At 36.5% G+C, this 20,503-nt stretch overlaps 2 protein-coding genes across 4 annotated transcripts in view; one reads left to right on the top strand and one right to left on the bottom strand.

Annotated features, from left to right (window-relative positions):
- Positions 1-8,528, top strand: part of SOS1 (SOS Ras/Rac guanine nucleotide exchange factor 1) — a 151,134-nt gene extending 142,606 nt beyond the window's left edge. For 2 of the 3 annotated variants that reach the window (XM_082357996.1, XM_082357994.1), the window contains 3 exons: positions 4,140-4,184; positions 5,911-6,029; positions 6,954-8,528. In XM_082357996.1, coding sequence (XP_082214122.1) covers positions 4,140-4,184; positions 5,911-6,029; positions 6,954-7,445 — 656 coding nt within the window. In that variant the 3' untranslated portion in view covers positions 7,446-8,528. The remainder of the gene's footprint in view (positions 1-4,139; positions 4,185-5,910; positions 6,030-6,953) is intronic. The other variant, XM_082357995.1, reaches the window with a different exon arrangement.
- Positions 7,530-20,503, bottom strand: part of ARHGEF33 (Rho guanine nucleotide exchange factor 33) — an 83,564-nt gene continuing 70,590 nt past the window's right edge. Inside the window, exon 17 of the mRNA XM_082358377.1 lies at positions 7,530-19,429. Within this exon, the coding sequence (XP_082214503.1) occupies positions 19,300-19,429 (130 nt within the window). The 3' untranslated portion in view covers positions 7,530-19,299. The remainder of the gene's footprint in view (positions 19,430-20,503) is intronic.

A 20,503-nucleotide genomic window follows, 5' to 3' on the forward strand; every position in this document is an offset into this window, starting at 1 on the left:
GTAGGAGTTAGGAATCCTAGTTTGTCATCCCAGTCTGCTAGTGAGCTTTCTGATTTTCCATCAAATACTTTTTCTGTGCCTTCTGGGGATTAAACTAGATTTTTAAGATTTCTTCCAACTCAGAGAATCTAACTTAAAAAAAATTATTCTTTGGAGGTATATTATTTTGAGATTTGGTCCAGAATTCTGTTTATTTATTCCCGTGTTGTATATATATTTGTAGTTACCCAGCAGTTTGTCTTATCTTTTTACCACCTAAAGTGTATTTGTTTTAAGAATTACCACACCTTGGCCTTGTTTGGCTACTGAGGATTATGAAGTCATGTTATGCACGTAGTAGGCTATCAGATATTTTTTATAAGTTCAAATAAACACCAGGTTAAAAAAATTCCCATTTATTTTCCCCAACTTGTCAGCCTCCTAAATTAAGTAATAAAATAAAACCAGCACTTTTCACAGTATACCTGACTTAAAATCCTTGTTTATTGTGACCCATTTAACTTTTTGAAGGGTGTTTTTCCAAGAGCAGTTGGCTGTGATCTATATTATAAAGATTCCCATGAGTGAATTATTGAAATCACATGAAGGTCATCAATTGCGAATTCTATTTCTCTTAGTTTAAGTAGCTAAAAATGGAAGATGTAGAGAAACCGGAGATAAGCCTACTACATTCCCTACTAGTGCTAAATCTTTAAATTATTAGTCAAACAGGGAAAAGGGAATCATTTTGGAATGCAGTGCTCTGGATCAGTGCTTTGTCATATGTGACAGTGGAAGAATATTAACTAAAAATAGCTAGACAAGTGGAGAAACCTTAGGCTTTGTAATCTTAGCCCTGAAGATTTTTTCAATTTCTCTTCCTTTGTGAAAAAGAAAACCCCTATTACTACTCCCTTTGTTCTTAGTAAAAATTGAAAATAACTGATTTTGAAATTAAGTAAGCCAGTATAATATAAAACCATCTGTATGCTCAGTTAGTTCCTTACTTAAAGTTCATTAGTGGTCTATGTATATTAAAGGTCCTCATCTGCTTTTGACCCCCACTCTGCTTAACAGATCTGCTAATGTTATGGGGCGGGGGGGTGGGGGGTCAGCGGCATGTCCAACCTGGTACTCACTGTGTTGCCACTAGAGTGAATACCTACTTCCTTGCTTCCCTCGGGGCCTGGCAGGAAAGAGCTGCTGTACCTACATTCTTAAGTCATCTCAACATATTCCACTCCATACAAAGAGGCAAAAAGTTCCATTGCTTACGTTTTACAAAAGGCAGAGTTTGACTAGAATTTTTGATCAGTTATAGTAGTTCTTTTTTTGCTTCTTATAGTTTTTTTTCCAAAAATAACTTACTTTAAAAACAAAGATTAATTTTTTCAGCCAGTATCTGTTGCATATCTCATTTCTTGCTAAGCAGTGACACACCTTTTCTGTTAGGGCTTGCAATCTTACTGAGACGTTAAAAAAATAATCATAGTACAAAGAAAATCATAGTTAAATGCTTAACCATTGTTAAGTGCTTGATTCTGTTTGTACTATGATTTTTTTTCATCTCTCAGTAAGATTGCAGGTTTCACCAGAGAAGATGTATAAGTGCTAATTTATTAGCAAAATGCTAAATGAGTGGCAAAGACATTAATGCTGTAGAAGTTTACACAAAGATGACCACAGAGTGGGCACGAATGGTCATGGAAAGCTTTATGGTGAAGACAGAGAGGGAAGGAAACTGGCCACCTACCTACTGCTGCTACATACATCCTCACATTCAGAACCCTGCTCCACACCTTACCCTGGCCAGGTCCACCTCTGAGGTGATGATGCCAGTGGCCGGGAAAAGGGGAGAGACCACCCAGCTTTGCACCTGTGGCTACAGCATGGAGGGAGGAGGATGAAGTGCTCTTGGTACCTTCCTGTTTGAAGGTTGCCTGGTCATAAAAGGAAGCCATAGGTCTGGCCTGGTCTGTGTGCTGCAGATGAGCTTTAGCCCCATCCCTTAGTAGGGAAAGCTTTAGCAAGAAAAAATGTATTCCAAGCATTTGAAGCTGGAATGCAAGGCTTTTCTTCAGAGAAGATTATTATAAGTGATTAGTTTCTGATTTCATACACTTGCATTTAACAGGCTATTGTGAGTTTAAGAAGTTATTCATGATTTCTATAATTTTTTTCTATAGGAAAATGCTTATTCCTATTCCAAGAATGACTCAATTATAAATTGGAGATTATTTTCAACAGTGGTTTCAACCCTGGTTGGACATTACAATCCCCTGGGGAGCTTTAAAAAATACCTATATGTCCAGCCCACGCTTGAGTTAGACTGGCATTGGCACGTGGGCATCAGTATTTTTTAAAAGCTCCCTAGCAGGGTCTAATGTGCAGCCCCAATGGAGAACCACTGATCTGTTGTTTGGGATTTGTATTTAACAAATTGATACTACTTTTTGATTAATTGGGTTTCACTCCTAAGTCATTATCAATAAATTTGTTCAGTACCTAGCTGTGACAAGAATTCCTAGTATATATTTCTTGATATATATATAATGTTTAATTCTGAGAGTTTTTAAATAGCATTTTCCAGGCAGTAAGACCAAGCAATCAGTTTGAAGTGACAAATCAGAAAAGTGCCCCAAGTTTACACATGAATCTAAGCCTGTGCTATAAATAAATATGATCAAAGCCAAGTCTACATCTGCGTGCACAAGTGTGTATGCATAGGTGTAATCATTCTTTCTAAAAGCCTGCAGTTGGTAACTGTCATGAGCTTTGTCTTTTGATTTTATTCCTGTATTGTACTAAGTATACGACCATGTTCTTGAGGCTTATCTCCAGAAGGCATATTTATTTCCTTTCCAAGAAAAGTGGAAAATACATAAGTAGTAAACACTAGAGCAGATACTCCCTTTAACCCCTATTATGTTAGTGAAGAGAATCTAATTTTTAGTAAACAGAATCTTTGATACAGTAGCAGCATTATTTAATATCAAAGTGTAAAAATGAATTTTAATCTTTTGAGAGCTAACTTATTAGAATTAGCTGGATTGCTACCCTTAGTAACCATAGCCTCCAAATAAATATCAGTACATATGGAAAGGAGGTAATAGGATAGATTATTTGAAATTGGAGCTGTCTGGGAAATAAGAACACTGTATCTGTATAAGCGATCAAATTAATAATTCCGCCCACTGAACCTGGGACGTAAAATTATCCTCATTCTGAGCAAAGAAGCTAGAAAAACAACAGCCCTAATTATGTGAGTGATTGCCTATTGTGCAAAAATGAGAGAAACCTGAATTTTTAAAGATCAGCTCAGTCTAGTGCTATAGGTATTGCTTTAGTCTCTTGGATATTATCTGTTCAGTATGTTGGTAATATGAGGCAGTGTAACCTAAACACCTATATTGATTTAGAAGCAGTATAGATCTTCTAGCCTTTGTCTCAGTTTTTCTACTTCAATGCTCTTGGGGCTAGTGTTGTTGAAATTAGACATTCAAAAATTATCAGAGAGTTTCCTATATAAAATGTGTCTAAGCACCAAAACTGTTTAATGATTTTTTTTAAGTGTTTAAAAATATAGAAGGAAAAAAGCTATATCACTTTCAAGCTTGTTTGTAATATCCAAAGCTGTAGTTATTTTGTGATGAACATACGCCCCAAGAACATTTCCAAAAGTATATAATAATTATAGTAGTAAGAAATTTCCTTTTATGTTTCAATTTTTGTAACATAAATTTATTATTTCCTACTTATTTTCACAAGTTTGGTTTTTCAAAATAATCCTTAGTAAATGACATATTTCTGTAGGTCCAACTGAATTCTTTGCTCACATTGGGTTTATACATTTTTTGAAAGTCTTCCTCTAATATACAGGATATTGTATATAGTTTTCTCATGAATGCTTTTCATTTAATTATTATGACATCAAGTAGTGAATCTAAAAGGAATCTTGAAAATTCCCAATGATATTAATGCAGTTTAATTCTTTATCTTTCTCAAAAGTAAGTAGTAATGAGCTTTTGCTAAACTGTTCTACCATTCTTTAAAACTAGAATGACAAAAATAACATTTCTATCATAAATAAATTTTTACAGATGAGTTTGAATATATCAATGAAAGAAAAAATATATACTTTTTCTTGTTTCCTTTCACAGGCAGCGATACCGTCTTTATCCAAGTTACACTGCCCCATGGCCCAAGTTAGTATATTTGGTTTAAGACTCATAATTTTCGCTTTGGCTTTATAGATTAAACCAAATGTAACCTTTCCTGCTAAAACTCTTCTTGGGTCTGGCAGTATTGGTACCTTGCTTTGCAGCATCTTAGAAGTGAGGCCTTCACTTGTGCTATCTTTTGATCATAAATGATTTGCTTAAACTTACATATTTTTCATGCTTTTTGTAAAATCTTTTTTCTCTTTTGAAAGAACATTATTATATGGGTGGCTTCCACATTTAACCATTTCTCATTTCCAACTCTGGAGTTCTAAACATATTTTAATGCTCAACTTTTAAAAAAAAGCAAGAGCATGCATGCGCATATGAGAATGTTGGCAGCTACATGCAGTGTCTAAGTCACAAAATATACTTAGCCTGGGAACAGCACAGATTGTAGGCAAATGACTATTATTTGACTTTAGAACAGCTATCTTATCATTGTACCTATCTGTATTATATAATCTAAATATTCATCACTGATAAGCAAAATAAAGTTCCAATGTAGGTATTTGCTTTTAATTTTAAAGTAAACTAACAATTCACCAAACTGTTCTATAAATTTTAAGCTAATAGATTGTTTTTTGTTGTTCTTCATACAAATGATTTCAGAACGTGTACAATGGAAAATATTCTTATAAGCTAAATTAACTTACATAGTCTCTTAAGAAAAAGGTAGGTGATCAAAATGTTCATTTAAATAATATCAATACACAAAGTACTCTTTTTAAGTTCTATATTGTTATAACATTTAATTGGCAAAATAAAAACTGTCAATGTTTAAAGGAGAAAAAGAACCTGCCAAATATAATTTTGAACGACCATTTAAGTGTTTTTTCATATCTTTTTCATTGTGCTGATAAACTAGTTAACAACTTACATAAATGTTTTTCAAAGTGTAATTATTTATATGCCTATATTAAGTCCTTGTCATTATAAATGTCTGTAAGATATGTTACAGTTAGAGGCTTTATTTATTACCTTTTTGGTGCCAGTTTATCAACTTATTCCTAAATCAGGTTCACCAGATTCTAGCATAATTTCTGTTTTTATTATCAGCACTGCCTCAGTCATCTTAAATACCTCCATCACAATGAAAATTTTTGGATTAGAGTATGATGAACCTGACTTTGCTTTCCTGCCAAGGAGAACAATATCTAAGCACACTGAGGAGAGACCCCTCCCCCAGACACTAGATTCTCTCCCTGGCACCCTTTGAGGGGATTGCTGGGAGAGACACTGGAGAGAGTGGTTAAGATCAGAAACTATCCCCAAGGACTATCCAGTGAAGGCAAGAAAATTCTGTACTAATAAAGTCAGAGGAAAAAATGAGCCCATCAACAAAGCTTAACAAAAATTACCATTCCAAAGGTTTTTAATAGTTTGCTGTCTCTCCCAGAAATCTGAGACTCAGATCCAAATAAAAAATTCCAGTAATAGATTAACAGTGGGAATGTTATTTTGTTCAAGAAACATAATAACAGAATATCTTAGGCAGCTTTTTTTCTGAAAATTCTGCTAAGAAATTTCTGCATGCTTTTATAGCAGTTTGCTTTAATAAAGGAAATACTATTGGTTGTTGAGTTATTGAACTGCTTTTGATACTTCTGTACATTTCTTTTAATAAATATAAGCAGTTTCCAAGTCTTTTCAGGATTGATAGATGAAATAAAATTCCTGTGAACTTTTCAAAAAATTTAACATCCTACAGGATCTGCTTCAGTATCATCTATAAGTTTAACCAAGAGCACTGATGAAGTGCCTGTCCCCCCTCCTGTTCCTCCACGAAGACGACCAGAATCTGCCCCAGCGGAATCTTCGCCATCTAAGGTAAAGTAGAAAATCTTGTTATCTGGAAACTGGAATCATTACAGTTACATTATAATCAATTGCTTGTGTCTGGTTTAGTTCTAACTGAATTAGGTTAATACTCAGAGTATTTGGGCTTAATAGAGTTTAAACAAGGATTAAGTATGGATTTACGATGCAGTAATGTTTATTTCCTTTCTTCTGAAAGCAGTTTTTTGGTAGGTTTTCAAAACCCTTGTAAATCTAAACTATGGGTACTGTCAAGAAAAAAGTTTAACCTATAATGTAAGAGTAATGCAGTCTCAAGCAGTTCTTTAAAAGTTACAAGAGAGAGAAGGAAAGAGGTCTGAAGCTTTATATGAAAGCACATTTTAAATGAAATGGTATCTTAGTGCTAAATATTACCTATCTGAGCCCTTAATAGGTGAATGTGACATGCTTTTAAGTGGGATTTTCATGAAAATTCTGGGTCAGAAGAGACCTTAAAGGCTAATAGCTATTTTTTCTACCTCTTTGAATTTCTTTTTTTGCCAGTTATTAACGTGATTCAGTGTTCTCAAAGTGTCCAGAGAGCAGAGCACCTGGGCAAGTCAAGACCCTCTTTGCAGAATAGCATGAAATGTTAATATAGTAAGTTTAAAATTGTAAAGTTGACAGGTAATTTATGTTAAATGGAAATGATCTTATATTAGATTCAATAATAGGTAAGCAGTAGCAAATAACAAAATTTTGAGAAAAATAAAAACTTAACACTGAGGGAAAAATAATTTTTTTAATGAATGAACTGCCGTAACCTCCAATTTAAAACATGGCAAAACGACCTGATCCACATCTAGGGTTCTTCCAATAGCGTATTTGAAAACCCCAGCTTAATTCTTAATATATTCATGGTGCTACATAAATTAAATTATTAATAAATGTCTTTTTTTTCCCCATTTATGTTAGATCATGTCTAAGCATTTGGACAGCCCCCCAGCAATTCCTCCTAGGCAACCCACATCAAAAGCCTATTCACCACGATATTCAGTATCAGACCGGACCTCTATATCAGATCCTCCTGAAAGCCCTCCCTTATTACCTCCACGAGAACCCGTGAGGACACCTGATGTTTTCTCAAGCTCACCACTACATCTCCAACCTCCCCCTTTGGGCAAAAAAAGTGACCATAGTAATGCCTTCTTCCCAAACAGCCCTTCCCCCTTTACACCACCTCCGCCTCAAACACCTTCTCCTCACGGCACAAGAAGGCATCTGCCATCACCACCACTGACACAAGAAGTGGACCTTCATTCCATTGCTGGGCCGCCTGTTCCTCCACGACAAAGCACTTCTCAACATATCCCTAAACTCCCTCCGAAAACTTACAAAAGGGAGCATACACACCCAACCATGCACAGCGATGGACCACCGCTGTTGGAGAATGCCCATTCGTCCTGAGTTCCGCTACACCAGGATGTACGTTGTCCTGGCCCCACATCCATTGCTGGCAATGGATGCACTGAACGTGCCAGCACTGAGGAGTTAAAATGAGAACTCCAAACACTAACGACTCTACTTCAAGATGCAGTATAAGACAATGAATTTTAACCTAGATGTAATTATAAAGTGAAAATGGTGTTCGTTTAGAATATGGAAAGACTGATCTAGAGGAAGTGGACAACTGATTGCACCTGAAAATCAAGTAAAGGGAACTTTTTCCAGCCAGTAGGCAGGAGTCCTCTTTTTGTGAAGTGATGTTTATCATTAAAGGGATGAAAAACACAGTCTAGTGTCCAGCAGGCCCACATGATGACAGTTTTTGTAATTCAAAATATTATGCACTTTTTAAAAAGAAATCTTAAACAGGGATCTTCAAATCCTCCTTTGTTTTCCTTTGCTTTTATTTGTCCTACTTTAGAATATTTTCTTAAAAATCATTCAGAGGACTGTGAGGAAAGGCTGTGGTACCTGACCTTGTTGGAATCAAGGCCCAGCACTGTACTACAGTCCTGTTTACAGATTATTACAGTGAATTGAATGGGTACCGAGGCTTCACCAAAGAGGTACTTTTTTTTTTTTTTTTTTAAGAATAATTATACCGGTTTTAAGAGCATTCCCCTACCCACCCTCCCTACACAAACAAAATGTGGTGGTGTTGCCTTCAAACAAGAGAAGTTTTGTGTCATTAACAACGACAGAAGGACTTTTAAAACAATGTAACTGTCAAGTATATGATTTACATTTAGGAGACTGTTAATCTATGCTAGATTGTCATTTTCCCCCCTTTTCCCACAGAAGTTTACTGGTAACCCATGTCATGGCTTGTAGCTGCCCCTCTAACCACACTATGGAAACGCAGTCACCCAGTGTGAAGGGAGTCCTTGCTGGGTATCGCTGACACCGTTCATGTTTTACTAATAGTTGAGTGATCAGCATATCTAGAATTACCGTGCATTGCCTAAATCATGTGTATATAGTGAATGTTATATAATATACCTGGCAGGTCTGTTTTAATTTAATTGAATAAAGATACAAATACTTTGTTTGGCTGGCATATATTAAATTATTATATGAGAAAATGGTTGATTCTTATTTCTTTCAGTTGAAACACACACACAAACACTAAGAATAAAAGCACGTATTGTGGTACGCCTTGGTTTCTAGTTCTGGATGTATGTATTCATCTTAAAGAATGATCTAAAGTTGCAGTTTGGCATGTAGGAAAATATTTGGTTAGAATAGGATGGGTATCTTTTAAGCAGAGCTTTGTAAGGTTTTTAATTTCCTAGGTAACATGTGTACAGTCTGTTAAAGTTTATATTAAACATTCTACCTTGCTTGAGGTCTTTGCTCTTTCGGAACTACTCGTAATAGAACATCTACCTACATCATTAATATCATAATATGGATTATTCATTAAGCCTATGTACTGATCTTCTGAGTCTAACAAATACTGTGATTGAAATGCATGCAACTTGTTGAAGAGAAAAAGTGTTATTAATCTCCACTATAGTATCTGTGAAGTGTGCAGTATTCCATCCTTAGAGTCCTCAGTTCATCAGTATATGCATGTGTCCTCTGAATAATGAAGCAACATTTCAGCAATTCTGTTAACCATGCCATTAGAGACATTTTTAGAAGTGCTGCCTCATGGTGGAAACCTAGTACTTTAATAATTTTCTGTGATATTTATTAGAGCATTAAATGTACATCACAGTAGTACAATATATAGTCCTTTAAGACCGGAGTGTTGGTTGCATCATCATTAAGCAGTCCATCCCGTCATATACTTTATTTATTTGTTAGAGTTGAATTATTTTTTTCTAATATTTGTACCATTCCTATTATGGTAGTCACTTTTCTCTTTGTAAAATGTCTCCTTTTAAAAGTCTCCCCCCAAATTAATTTCAGATCTCCTCTTGTATGCAAAGTGTCCATAAGACCATTCATTCAACAAGTATTAATCTAAGCCTACTTACTAGTGCTGCTACAATTAATCATAATACACATTCCAGAATTTCCATGACTTTTTATTAGACCAGCCGCATCGTCCCTAGGATTTCCCTTTATATGTCTTATGTGCACTTCTCTTTTTAATTACCCCAGCCCCACTCCAAATGAGAACCTGAGAAAAGTCCCATTGGAGCCCATTCAGTATCCCTCTGGCCAGTGTGTTAGCCTTCAACAAGGTAATAACCTCTTTTCAACCTGCCTGATTGTATAAAGAAAAAAAACTCAGATTTGAAGTTCTAATCATACTTCTCCCAAAGGGAAGCATTCTTCTACCCTCGTGGTTCTAGGCGACCGCTTCACTGTGCATCAGCTTTACATGCATTGTGGATAGAGGATATTTTTATTCTGAAGTGTAAAATTTGGGTAAAAATATTTTCTGCAGTGGTAACTGATTAGAAAAATTCCAGTTGGATGCCCTTAAATGGAGTTGAGAAAACTGTATCCTTGCCTTCTTCACATGTGAAACATTAGCTAGCTGGCAAACTTATTCTTTGTAGTAACTAAAATTTCCAGGGACAGGAAGTGGCTGAGAAGACAAATGCATCACCACAAAATTCTGCTTTTGAATTCAGGACATTACAAGACAGTCAATGCAGCGTGACTTTTCCTAAATCACGGTCCAAAATATGGAACGTTTCTTTTAGAAATGGAAGTGCTCTTAGATGTTTCATTATCTTTGGATCACAAAATGAAGAAAATATTTCAAGGTTGAATTTACCTAAATGGGCTGATAACCAATATAATAGAAAGGGAGGCTTTTCACATCTAAGTACTTTTAAAAACAGGAAAAGATAAGTATATGTTTCTAAATTTATTGAAAGACAGGTTATTTACTCTTCCCAGATATCCAAATGTATTTTAAGACTACAAATTATCAGGAAATGTACAAACGTCAAATGTTTGCTTAATTAAAGGTTGTTGGGTATTAAATTATGTGTTTAGTAGGTTACTGTGCTCTAACAACTCAAGAATGTTTTAATGTATCTGAATTTAGCAAGGAGCATGCCACGCTAATTATACTCCAATTAACAGAACAGTGTAGTGAACCAGTACTATTTCAGTTGGAGGCTATATTATGGTTCTGAATTCCTTAATGTGTTTTTTCGTACATCAAAAATTACCCAAACCAAAAATTAGTTGGTATCTATGATCACAATCTTGTCTTAATTCTCAAATTTAGCTCACGTTAGTCATGTACCTCATCATTTGTCCTTTCATGACAGCTTAAATTCAGAGTTTTAAGTGGCTCAGCAAAACAGATAATGGAAATGGGGGGAGGTGTCTCAATTTATTAGTGTTATACATATTGAGGAAAACCTTTTTTTTTCCCTCCAGATTCAGAAAGAAAAATTTAACCATTTATTTCTCGGTATTCTGCTGCTATAGGTAGGTTCACTTATTCTTTTAACCTATATTGTATGACTGTCGTACAAGTGTAGGTCCTATTGTGTTGCACATAAATCTTTACCAGTAAAATAAGCGTCACAGGGTTAATACCAGTTTGTCTGAAAGAATTATGCAGTAAAATTATTTATAAGGGAAAGTGATGACTTAGTTTATTTATTCAGTATTTTTCTTTTGAAACATCTCATTACTTTTAAAATCATTTCAAAATTCCTTATACATGAGCCAATGAAATATTTTGAGCGCTAGTTAAGAAAAGCATGAAGTCTATGATAAATCTAAACAAAAGCACTTGTAACTTGTTTTGTAAATTTCATGCCTTATTTTCCATTTTTGACACCATAAAGTGCATTTTCTGTCAACTGTGAGCAAATTTCCCTTTTGCCTTTAATGAAAATAGTGCATTAAGTAGCCAATTGCTGCAAAATTATAAAGCAAGTTAGCTAAAGGTGGATCACATTGGACTACCACTCAAAGAAACAAGATGCATAGTGGATGGAAGTCACATGTGGTGTGGCTTTATAGGGAGAGTGCACCTGTGCCAGATGCATGCCACTTTCCGTAGCTGCCAAATGTGCCTTTAATTAAGAACATCTCTGATTTTTTTCTTCAGATCAAGTCAGCATTTGGGGGCGGGATCAGGGCAGGGGACTTTGGGGTGCAAATATCTGGTGAACCACACCAGAGAAGAAGCCTTTGTTTGTCCAAGTGACACGAATAATTTCAGTTGAAACGTGTTTATGTATATATATGTGTATTTGCCTTTGTTTAGTAGCACGGTTATTTGCTAAAATAATTGTCCAAAAAATTGCTGTCAGTCTTACTTTGATGTAAAAACAAAGTTTGGTCTATACATCTAATATGGCCTTTGTACCTAACCATGTTCGTAGGTAATCTTTGTACTCTGTGTGCAGCAGTATTTGGTTTGCATTTAAAGTGAAAATAACGGCTGTTATTTTTCTGGCATTACTAAGACAAACCGAAAAATAATAAAAAAAAAAATGCCTTACATAGCCCACAAGTGTATTATTTTTGCATGTATTTATTTTAGAAGGCAATATTTTAATGTCATTAGTGATTCTCATTTTAGCTCATACTTTCCATAGAAATAGTTTGCTCTTAATCATGGTCTTGCTTTGGAGGCACTTCTTCCTGTATCACAGTATTATAAAAGAAGTTGAATACTTCCTTCTGTATCAAGCTCTATGATTGTAGTGAGTGGGAGGCCCTTGGGATGAAAATTAGTACTTTAGTGACCTTGGGTGTCACCTGGATGAAGCTGCAGAGGAGGGCTGAGGCATTTGTATTCCATAAAAGAAGTTTTAAGATACCACAGTTCCTCGACAGGCAGGTTTTGCTGAGACCTGCTGGAACATGGCAGCCTGACATTCAGCAGTTCTTTCTAGGTTTGGCATAAAAAGATACAGCTTACAGTTGTACACTGTAAAGAATTATGCAAATATGAGGTCATTCATGGTGAACTACAGAACGTGAAAACTGATGAATCCTTAAGAGATCTAATACCCTTATTTTAAAATTGAAGTAAGTGAGATGACTTAGCCAACATCATGTGACAGTCAGTGATTGAGACCACTGACTCAACTTTGATTCCTGGTATTTGGAGGACTGCTTTCAGGAATAGTCAAAATTCATTGTTGTGGTTTTTTTTTTTTCACCCCTGGTTTAAAGACAAAATCATCAGTTTGTACAAATTCCATTTGTAGGCCACTGTGAAATCCAAGTATGTATTATTGAGTATATTCTAGATAATCAATTTAAAAGCTATAGGAAAATAATATTAATATTGATTAGTCCGACCTGATTCCACATTTGCTCTTGAAACATCACTTCTTTTGAATTTTAACCAGGTGGTTTGTTTTTTTTACTTATTTTAGTCACTAGCTCATCACGGATGCAGGGCACTTAAGACTCTAGGGTTCAGCCACCAGCAGAGCCTACCTTTTTGCAGACAGATGCATGTTAGCAAGGAGGGCTTTGGTAGAGTACAATTCCAAAAAAGCAGTTTATAGCCATTCTACTATTTTAGGGCTCTTGATTCTTATTGGAGGCAAGAAGAAAACTACAGCCCATTTTTAGAAGCTGGTTTCTCTACCTTCATGACTCATCTAGAAAAGGAAAAACTGTTGTGGAGGAGTACAACAAGCATGTGCTTTGGAATCACATTCCTGTGTTCACATTCTGGTTCCGTGACTTACTAGATGTGTGACTTGGGAGAAGTTATTTAAATAATCTGAGTCTGTGTTTCTTCATCAATATTTGAGGTCAACAGATCTACTCTTTGGGACTGTTGTGAGGTTTAAAGGTAATATGTATAAAACCCAGTGCCTTTCACAGAGTGAGTGCTTAATAATAACTAAAGTTATGAGGCATATGTTTTCAGAGTTTGCCTGCTTTTAGATATCTTTTAAGAGGTTGATGGTTCATCCTGAAGTTCCCATAATTTGATTCTTTACCATACAGCTTCCTTTGATGTTTACACTTAAATTGGTTTTGAGTGACCTTAGTTATAAGCATTTGTTAAGGGCCCATCTGACTATTCAACAAATATTTATTGTTTCAGGTACAGTTTTGATGTTAGGAATATAGCAATGAACAAAACAGACAAAAATCCGTATCGTGGGATTAATAATCTAGTGAGGAAATGCAGACAATAAGTATTAAGAACAAATAGATATATGTTAGAATGTTGTAACTGCTATGAACAAAAAAGCAGGCAGGACAGGGTGACTGTGAATGTGGGGGCAGGGGAAGTGACACCTAACCAGGATGGTGAGAGTCAGCCTCATGGAGAAGGGGACATACGAGTAAAGACTTGAAGGAGGTGCAGGAATGAGACATGCATGTATCTAGGAAAAGAATATGTGAAGTCACAGGGAACAGTCAATTCAAAAGCCCAGAGGCAGGAGCATACTTAATATATCTGAGGAATAGCGAAGCTACTTGTGTCTGAAGAGGAATGACTGTGAGTGAGCAGGAGGTGCCGTCAGAGGTTTAATGGGTCCAGATCACTCATAATGACTTTAGCTTCTGTTTGAGAGAAATAGAGCCCTTAGAGGGTTTGAGCAGAGAAGTGACATGATCTGATTTACATTTTAACATGATCACTCTGGCTGCAGTGTTCAGAATGATTCGGGGTTAAGAGTGGGACTAGGGAAGCTGGTCCAATAGAAGGCAGATTGGCCAGGGTGACAGCAGAGGAGGTGGTGAGAAGAGGTCACTGATAGACTGGATGTTGGGTTTAACAGAATTGTCAAGGATAACTTCCAGATTAGGGGCCTGAGCAATTGGAAGGACAAAGTTACCATTAACGGAGGTGGGGAAGATTTGGTTGAAGCAGGCTTGGACATGTTAAGTTCAATAAATATATAAGACACCTGAGAGGTGCCAAGGAGGCAGCTGGAGATGTGAGTCTGGAGTTTGGGAGACAGTTAGGGGTTGAAGATATAAAATTGGGAGTCACTTTCATAAAGATCATATTTTAAAGCCAGCAGTCCAGATAAGATCACCAAAGAAATGAGTACAGACTGGAAAAAGAAGAGATCTAAGCAAAGAGCCCTGGGGCTTTGTAACCTTAAAAGGAGGAGAGAGCCACCTCACTCCCGAACAAATAGACCAGGAAGGAATGAAGGAGAAAACCAGGAGCCTGTTGCATCCTTGAGGCCTAGTAAAGAAATTATTGATATTTCCGAAGAAGGAAGTGATCAGTGCCTCAAATGCTATTTGATGGGGGAGTAAAATGACTAAGAATGGACTGTTCATTTAGCAAGGGTGAAAATCACCAATGCCCTTGACAAGAGTGGTCAGGGGAGTGCTGTGGGTGGAGTGAGTTTAATGAGGAATGGGAGGAGAGAAGTGGAGCAGTTTGCTCTTTCAGGTTTTACATAAAAGGAAGCCGTGAACTGAGACAGAGTTAGAACCATCAAGAGAAGGTTTCTTTTGCTTAAAATGAAAGAAATAAGAGCCTGTTTGTATGCTGAAGGGTTTGCACCAGTTGAACAGGAAAATGTGATGATGAGAAGAGGGGATGCGATCTAGTGTTAAGTGGAAACAACACACTTAGAAACACAGATGGGATCCACAGCAGTCCTTCACGTAGATCCCACAGTCTTCAGATGAACAGGTTTACGTACATGAGGAAGAAACACAACACATTCAGTGTTCCTGCTAAGAATCAGAGCATTGAATGCTGCTATCTCTGGAGGCAATGAGGCAAGAAGAAGGAATAAAAATATCTCTATAGATATTTAATAAGTTTGATAACATTAAAGATTGTACACTAAGCTCTTTGAAAGCAACAATAAATTTTGGAAAATAAGTTATTTGGTTTAGGTACAAAAATATTGACTATTTTGAATGTCTGACAATTTCCCAAAACGATATTTTCTGCACTGCTTACAGCACATCCTTACGTTCTTGTGTTTAAAACTTAGTCTAGTGTCACACATCAATTTCTAAATTTTTCCCTTAAAATATAGAGGGGTCTCTCCATCAATTTTCTCAACCTTTTTTTAATCTGTTTCCCTTTTTGAAAAACTATCTCTCACCCATTTTTCTGTCATCCTCTCCCTACCACGTGAGATCCACTGGCCTCTGCATAGATATTCGAATGCTCACAGGCTGAGTGGGGCATGCACATCTTTAAGTGAAATCAGCTCTCAGGATAAGTTAAATCCCAAGTGTCCCCAGAGGCTCAGGAAGAAAGTTATTAATGGTGATATTTCAAGAGAAAGTCTAGTCTGAAAACTAGACTTAATTTTATTATACAACTTAATGTAAGACATTCATATTATCATGTTTCTAAGTGCATGCAATTGATTATGTAGAATATACAGTCAATTTTACCACTTTATTATAAAAAACACTGATCATGTATATATTTAATCCAAATCTTACTATATATAATAGCAAAGGTTACAGATGGTAAATTAAATAATTCAAAAAGAATCATTTGAGTTTTCATGAACTATCAGTTTTCTGTAACCCAAGGTAAGTATAATCCTTTATTCTGTCCTAAAATTCAATCTATGTTTAGAATCTGAGTGCTGTAGTTTATATACTAAATCATTCAATTTATTGGTCTAAGAAGTAGTGGCTCTAAAATTTCAGTGGGCCAAAGAATCACCTGAGCGCATTTAAAATGCAGATTCATGGGCCCCACTCTGAAATATTCCAGTAGAGTGGGACTGAAATAGTACCCAGGAATCTGCATTTTTACAAGTGCCCTCATAGGGAAGATAGTATATTAGTACAGACTTGAAGGAGGTGAGAGAATATGACAGACACGAGGTGCTATAGAAACACCATTCAAAGGGTTTTCCCTGAGCAAGAAAGAGCCTTTGTAATTTCAAGCAAACTATTTGTCATATGATGAAATACCCCACCACATGGAACCCCGGAGTGTTGGTCCGTAAATCCCCAGCTCTTCAAGGTCCCAGTTCTGGCATCAGAAAAGCAGGACAATCCTTGCTTGGGGTTCCATACAGACCCCGCAAGAACACAGAAGGGACCTGTGGCCACTGCCAGCCTGTGCAGAAATAGCCACTTAATCTTTTGGTGGAATGCTTCTTTCTGCTTATTCACTCAAACACTTCCAGGAGCTATCTGTGCTCTCCTTCTCTGGAGGACTGGAGGCAACAGATTTTATCAATTGCCAAGCTCTTTCCCACCCTGACTTCATCCCTAGTGCAACATTACATTAAATATCATTAATCAATATCATTAAATATCCTATCTCCTCTGTCAATTTACAGTACTACCTAGAAAGATTATGAAATGGGTCAGTACAGCACAGAAAAGAGTAGCAAACTTTTTTCTTTTTAATGGAGAGATGTTTTCTAATGCTAGATGCTATGACAGTGGCAGTGATGCCTTTACCTGCTTTTGAAGACAACTGTATTTTATTTCCTTTGCGATTGATAGTTTTCTTTAAAAAAAAAAAAAAAAATGAAAGGCAGGAAAGTAAAGTGACAACCCTGAAACTCTTTGGCAAATTATGAGTAGAAATTAATTTCTGTGGCCTCTATCTTTTACAGCACCAACATTAACGTTGGCATCAACTGCTTACTAAGCACCTAGAATTCTAGAGGTGGAAAGAATTTCAAAAGATACGGTACAGCTCCTGCCCTTACGGAGACTTACATTGTTGTTGGGAAGACAAGACACATAGATCAAAAGATAGACAAGTTACACCACTAGAGGCCACAGAAAGATGAGGAGGCTTAAACTGGGTCTTGAACATTAGCAGAGAGGAAGGAGGCCAGAGTAAAGACGTAAAGCAAGAGTGAGCCTGAGCGAGGTGCATGGCTTGCCAGGAAACAATAGCAGCCCCGCTTAGCTGAGGTGCAGTAGTTCAGTAGGACTGCAGAGAGGGAGCTGGTAGCCAGAGAGAAAACCTGGAGCTGCACTGGAGAGAGCGAGCCTTCACTGTCAAGTCAAGGAGTTTGGAATTTGACTACAGACAAATAAGAACAGTCAAAGAGTTTCACACAAAGCAGTATTTGGGAATATTCACATGTTAAGAGATGTGTGGGATTGATGGGGGCAGTTAGAAAGCTACCAGAAAAAAATCCAGATATCAGATGATAGAGACCCAGAGAGTAGCAGCATTAATTATTACTAGTTTCATAGGCTACTTTCCTAAAATATTACTAAATTGAGTTGTGCTACAGCTGTAGCATCAAGATTTTTCAAAGGGTGTTATCAAAATGAAACTTTGGGATGTATGTGATATTTTTGAAACCTTCCCAGTAATTGATCATTTTTATGATAAACAATATGAAGGGGAAAGAAATTTGGTTTTTTTACATTTTATTTAAGAGGTTATGTCTCCTGTTTCACTTTTCATGTCCAGTCAATTTCACACTATGCTTTTAAGCACTGCCCCCCAAAACATCTTTGGCCTGATAATAGAGAGAAATCTAATTTCAAAGGAGTTCATTAATTTCAGAAAAATGAAAAGCTTGGCTTCAAATATTATTGGAAACTCCAAAAAGTTGGCAGTGATCCTGTAACTGTTCCAGACTCCTACTGTTCCAAATGCTAATAGATGGGTTCCTAATTAGTCGTCAGACAAGGAGAAGAAAACTTGTAACACAAGTGAAACTCCCCCTATTTTATCAAACAGTAGTCACTAGAGGAACAGCCTCTGGAGAAGTCAGCTGGAGTACCAAGATTCTGAATGAATAGTAACCTATGCCCCTAATTATACAGAACTGCCGAGAAATAGAGACAGATTGTTTCAACCTAATTTTTTTCTATTATGATTCTGATGCTTGGGGCGTGTCAAGGATGTGGGCCATCTTGGGCATACCCACGTGGAAAGAGAGTATTTTTTATTACCCCATAGCCAGGTAAGCCTCATTGCAATGATTTCTCCGCCTGCACTGTAAGAAAGACCTTTCTTTACAACTTACTTCTGGAAAACAGAATAAGGTAACACTAGCGCTAACTTTTCATTCTGACTTGGTGTTTGTAGCAACCACTGTGTATAAGCCATTGAAGTATTGATGCTGGTGACAAAATCAGTGCTTTTTCCCAGTCCATGCGGTCATGAGTGTGTGTGACACTCAGGATCACTGGTGGATCTTTGAATCCTCAGTACTCAATAAAACACAGACTCTGGATTCGTTCCCATCTGCAGCACAACCCACATGAGGGAAAATGTTTCTTTGGCCTCCCAGTTTCTAGAGAAATCACTGTTCACTGCACTGATTTTCATAACCATAGAACAAAAGGAATACTACTCTTAAGGTTCTCTTCCTGTTTGGAGATCAATATGTCTTTAAGCTTTGAACCTTCTGTGTCATGGTTTAAGCACAAATTTTCCACAACTCATATTTGCAACATGTAAAATACAATTCTATTAACTGATCCTTTGCCTTAGGGGATGTTAGGTATTTGCCTTGGGGATTTTGAAAGACATATGGCAAGACAACTGGCCCCTAACATAGTGTATATTAGTCTGAGAACACTGGGATGAATTAATACGCTAAATGCCTAGGAAGCATAAAATTCACATCCATGTTAAATATGAACATGCTCAATATTATACTGGGGAATGACCTCAAGGTGGAAGTTTCTGTTCTTACAAATGTTTATTTTCCTCTAAATTTATTGTGTTTTTCTGTAATGCTGTGAAAAGTCTTCACTTCCCTTTCCCCAGGTGTTGTTCAAAAAGCAAGCTCTCAACCACAGACTAATCTTCATCTTTTCAATGTCTTGTATGTTGATTTAGTGTCATATGTAAGTATTTATATTAGTTTTCCTCAGGGATTTATACATCAATATATATATATATATATATATATTCCTACACAGATATATACAAGCTTTTTATCCTCATCTTACCACTTGACAATACAACTTTAAATATGTTTTACACAGCTGTTCCTTGGTCAAGGTCATTTGCAAGAGCAAGTCGGTTTCTGAAGAAATCTTGTTTGGTGGGTGAAGGATCCATTGAGGGATTCTCATTAGTTTTTTCCCTGTATTCTGATCCACTGGACCTAAAATCTCAGCACACAGATAAAGTACAGGTTGATTTGGTTTTAATTGTTTTCAAATATTTTATCTATCCAAATTGTTTTGCAATTGTAAAACAGTTGCCTCCTAGATCTGGAATAATTTTTACTTCCCCTGAATTTCATGACTCAGGACATGTGTAACTAAGATTTGCAGTGAACATAAAGAATTTACCTTTCTAATGCTTTATGGGGACAGTTGTGACAATTGTGTATGTCAGTGTAAGAAATTGTGTAATAACATTGTAAAAGGGGAATAAAGGCTTAGAAAATTCAATAAATCCTATTTTGATTCGATGAAGTAACTACTCCACAAATTAGCAAGGCCCTTAAATTTTAAGGGATGGAATTCATTGTTCTCAACCAAGGTTATCAAGGGCCTTTACTTAATTTGGGCATTACATTACAAACTCTTGCTTTTGCTTGTTTTCATTTTAAAATGAAAAATTTATTGAAGCCAACCACACATATATGCTACATTTGGTAGAATGCAGAAATTAGTACAGTAATCAGATTAGGGAGATTCTATTATGTCAACCACCACATAGGAGACCAAGCCCAATCAAGAGGCAACAACTCAAAACAGTCCAATTGAGTCCCCAGTCGAGGGTGTATTCTTCCTTTCTCTTGGTTAAGCCAGTTGGGTAATCCATTCCAGCTCTGCACCTTCTCCAGTTTGTTCATGTCAGAAGTCCCTAGAGGGAGGAGGCTTTCTGGAAATAACCTCTGATAAACTAGGCTGGGGCCCTTTGGCTAGCTTAAACTCTGAGCTAAAATGAGTAAAACTAGCCCAGTGACTTAAGAACCAATATCAAAAGACCTCATGCAAGGTGTATGACAGTGACATTAGACATGAAGTTCTTTGTCCAAAGCTCCTGCACAACTGAGCAAGTTCTCCATATGCCAAGGCAGAGTCAGGCATGCTTCCACTATCCACAAAAGAAAGATAAGTTCTTTCACTATCATTGATACGCTTTGAGTGTCCTCACTGTTGCTATTAGATAAGTTAATTATGACTATCATTTACTGAATTAATTGGGCAGAGTTCAAACTCCTTTA

The sequence above is a fragment of the Balaenoptera borealis genome, assembly GCF_965194805.1.
Source record: "Balaenoptera borealis genome assembly, chromosome: 15".
In the NCBI taxonomy this organism is placed as follows: domain Eukaryota; kingdom Metazoa; phylum Chordata; class Mammalia; order Artiodactyla; family Balaenopteridae; genus Balaenoptera; species Balaenoptera borealis.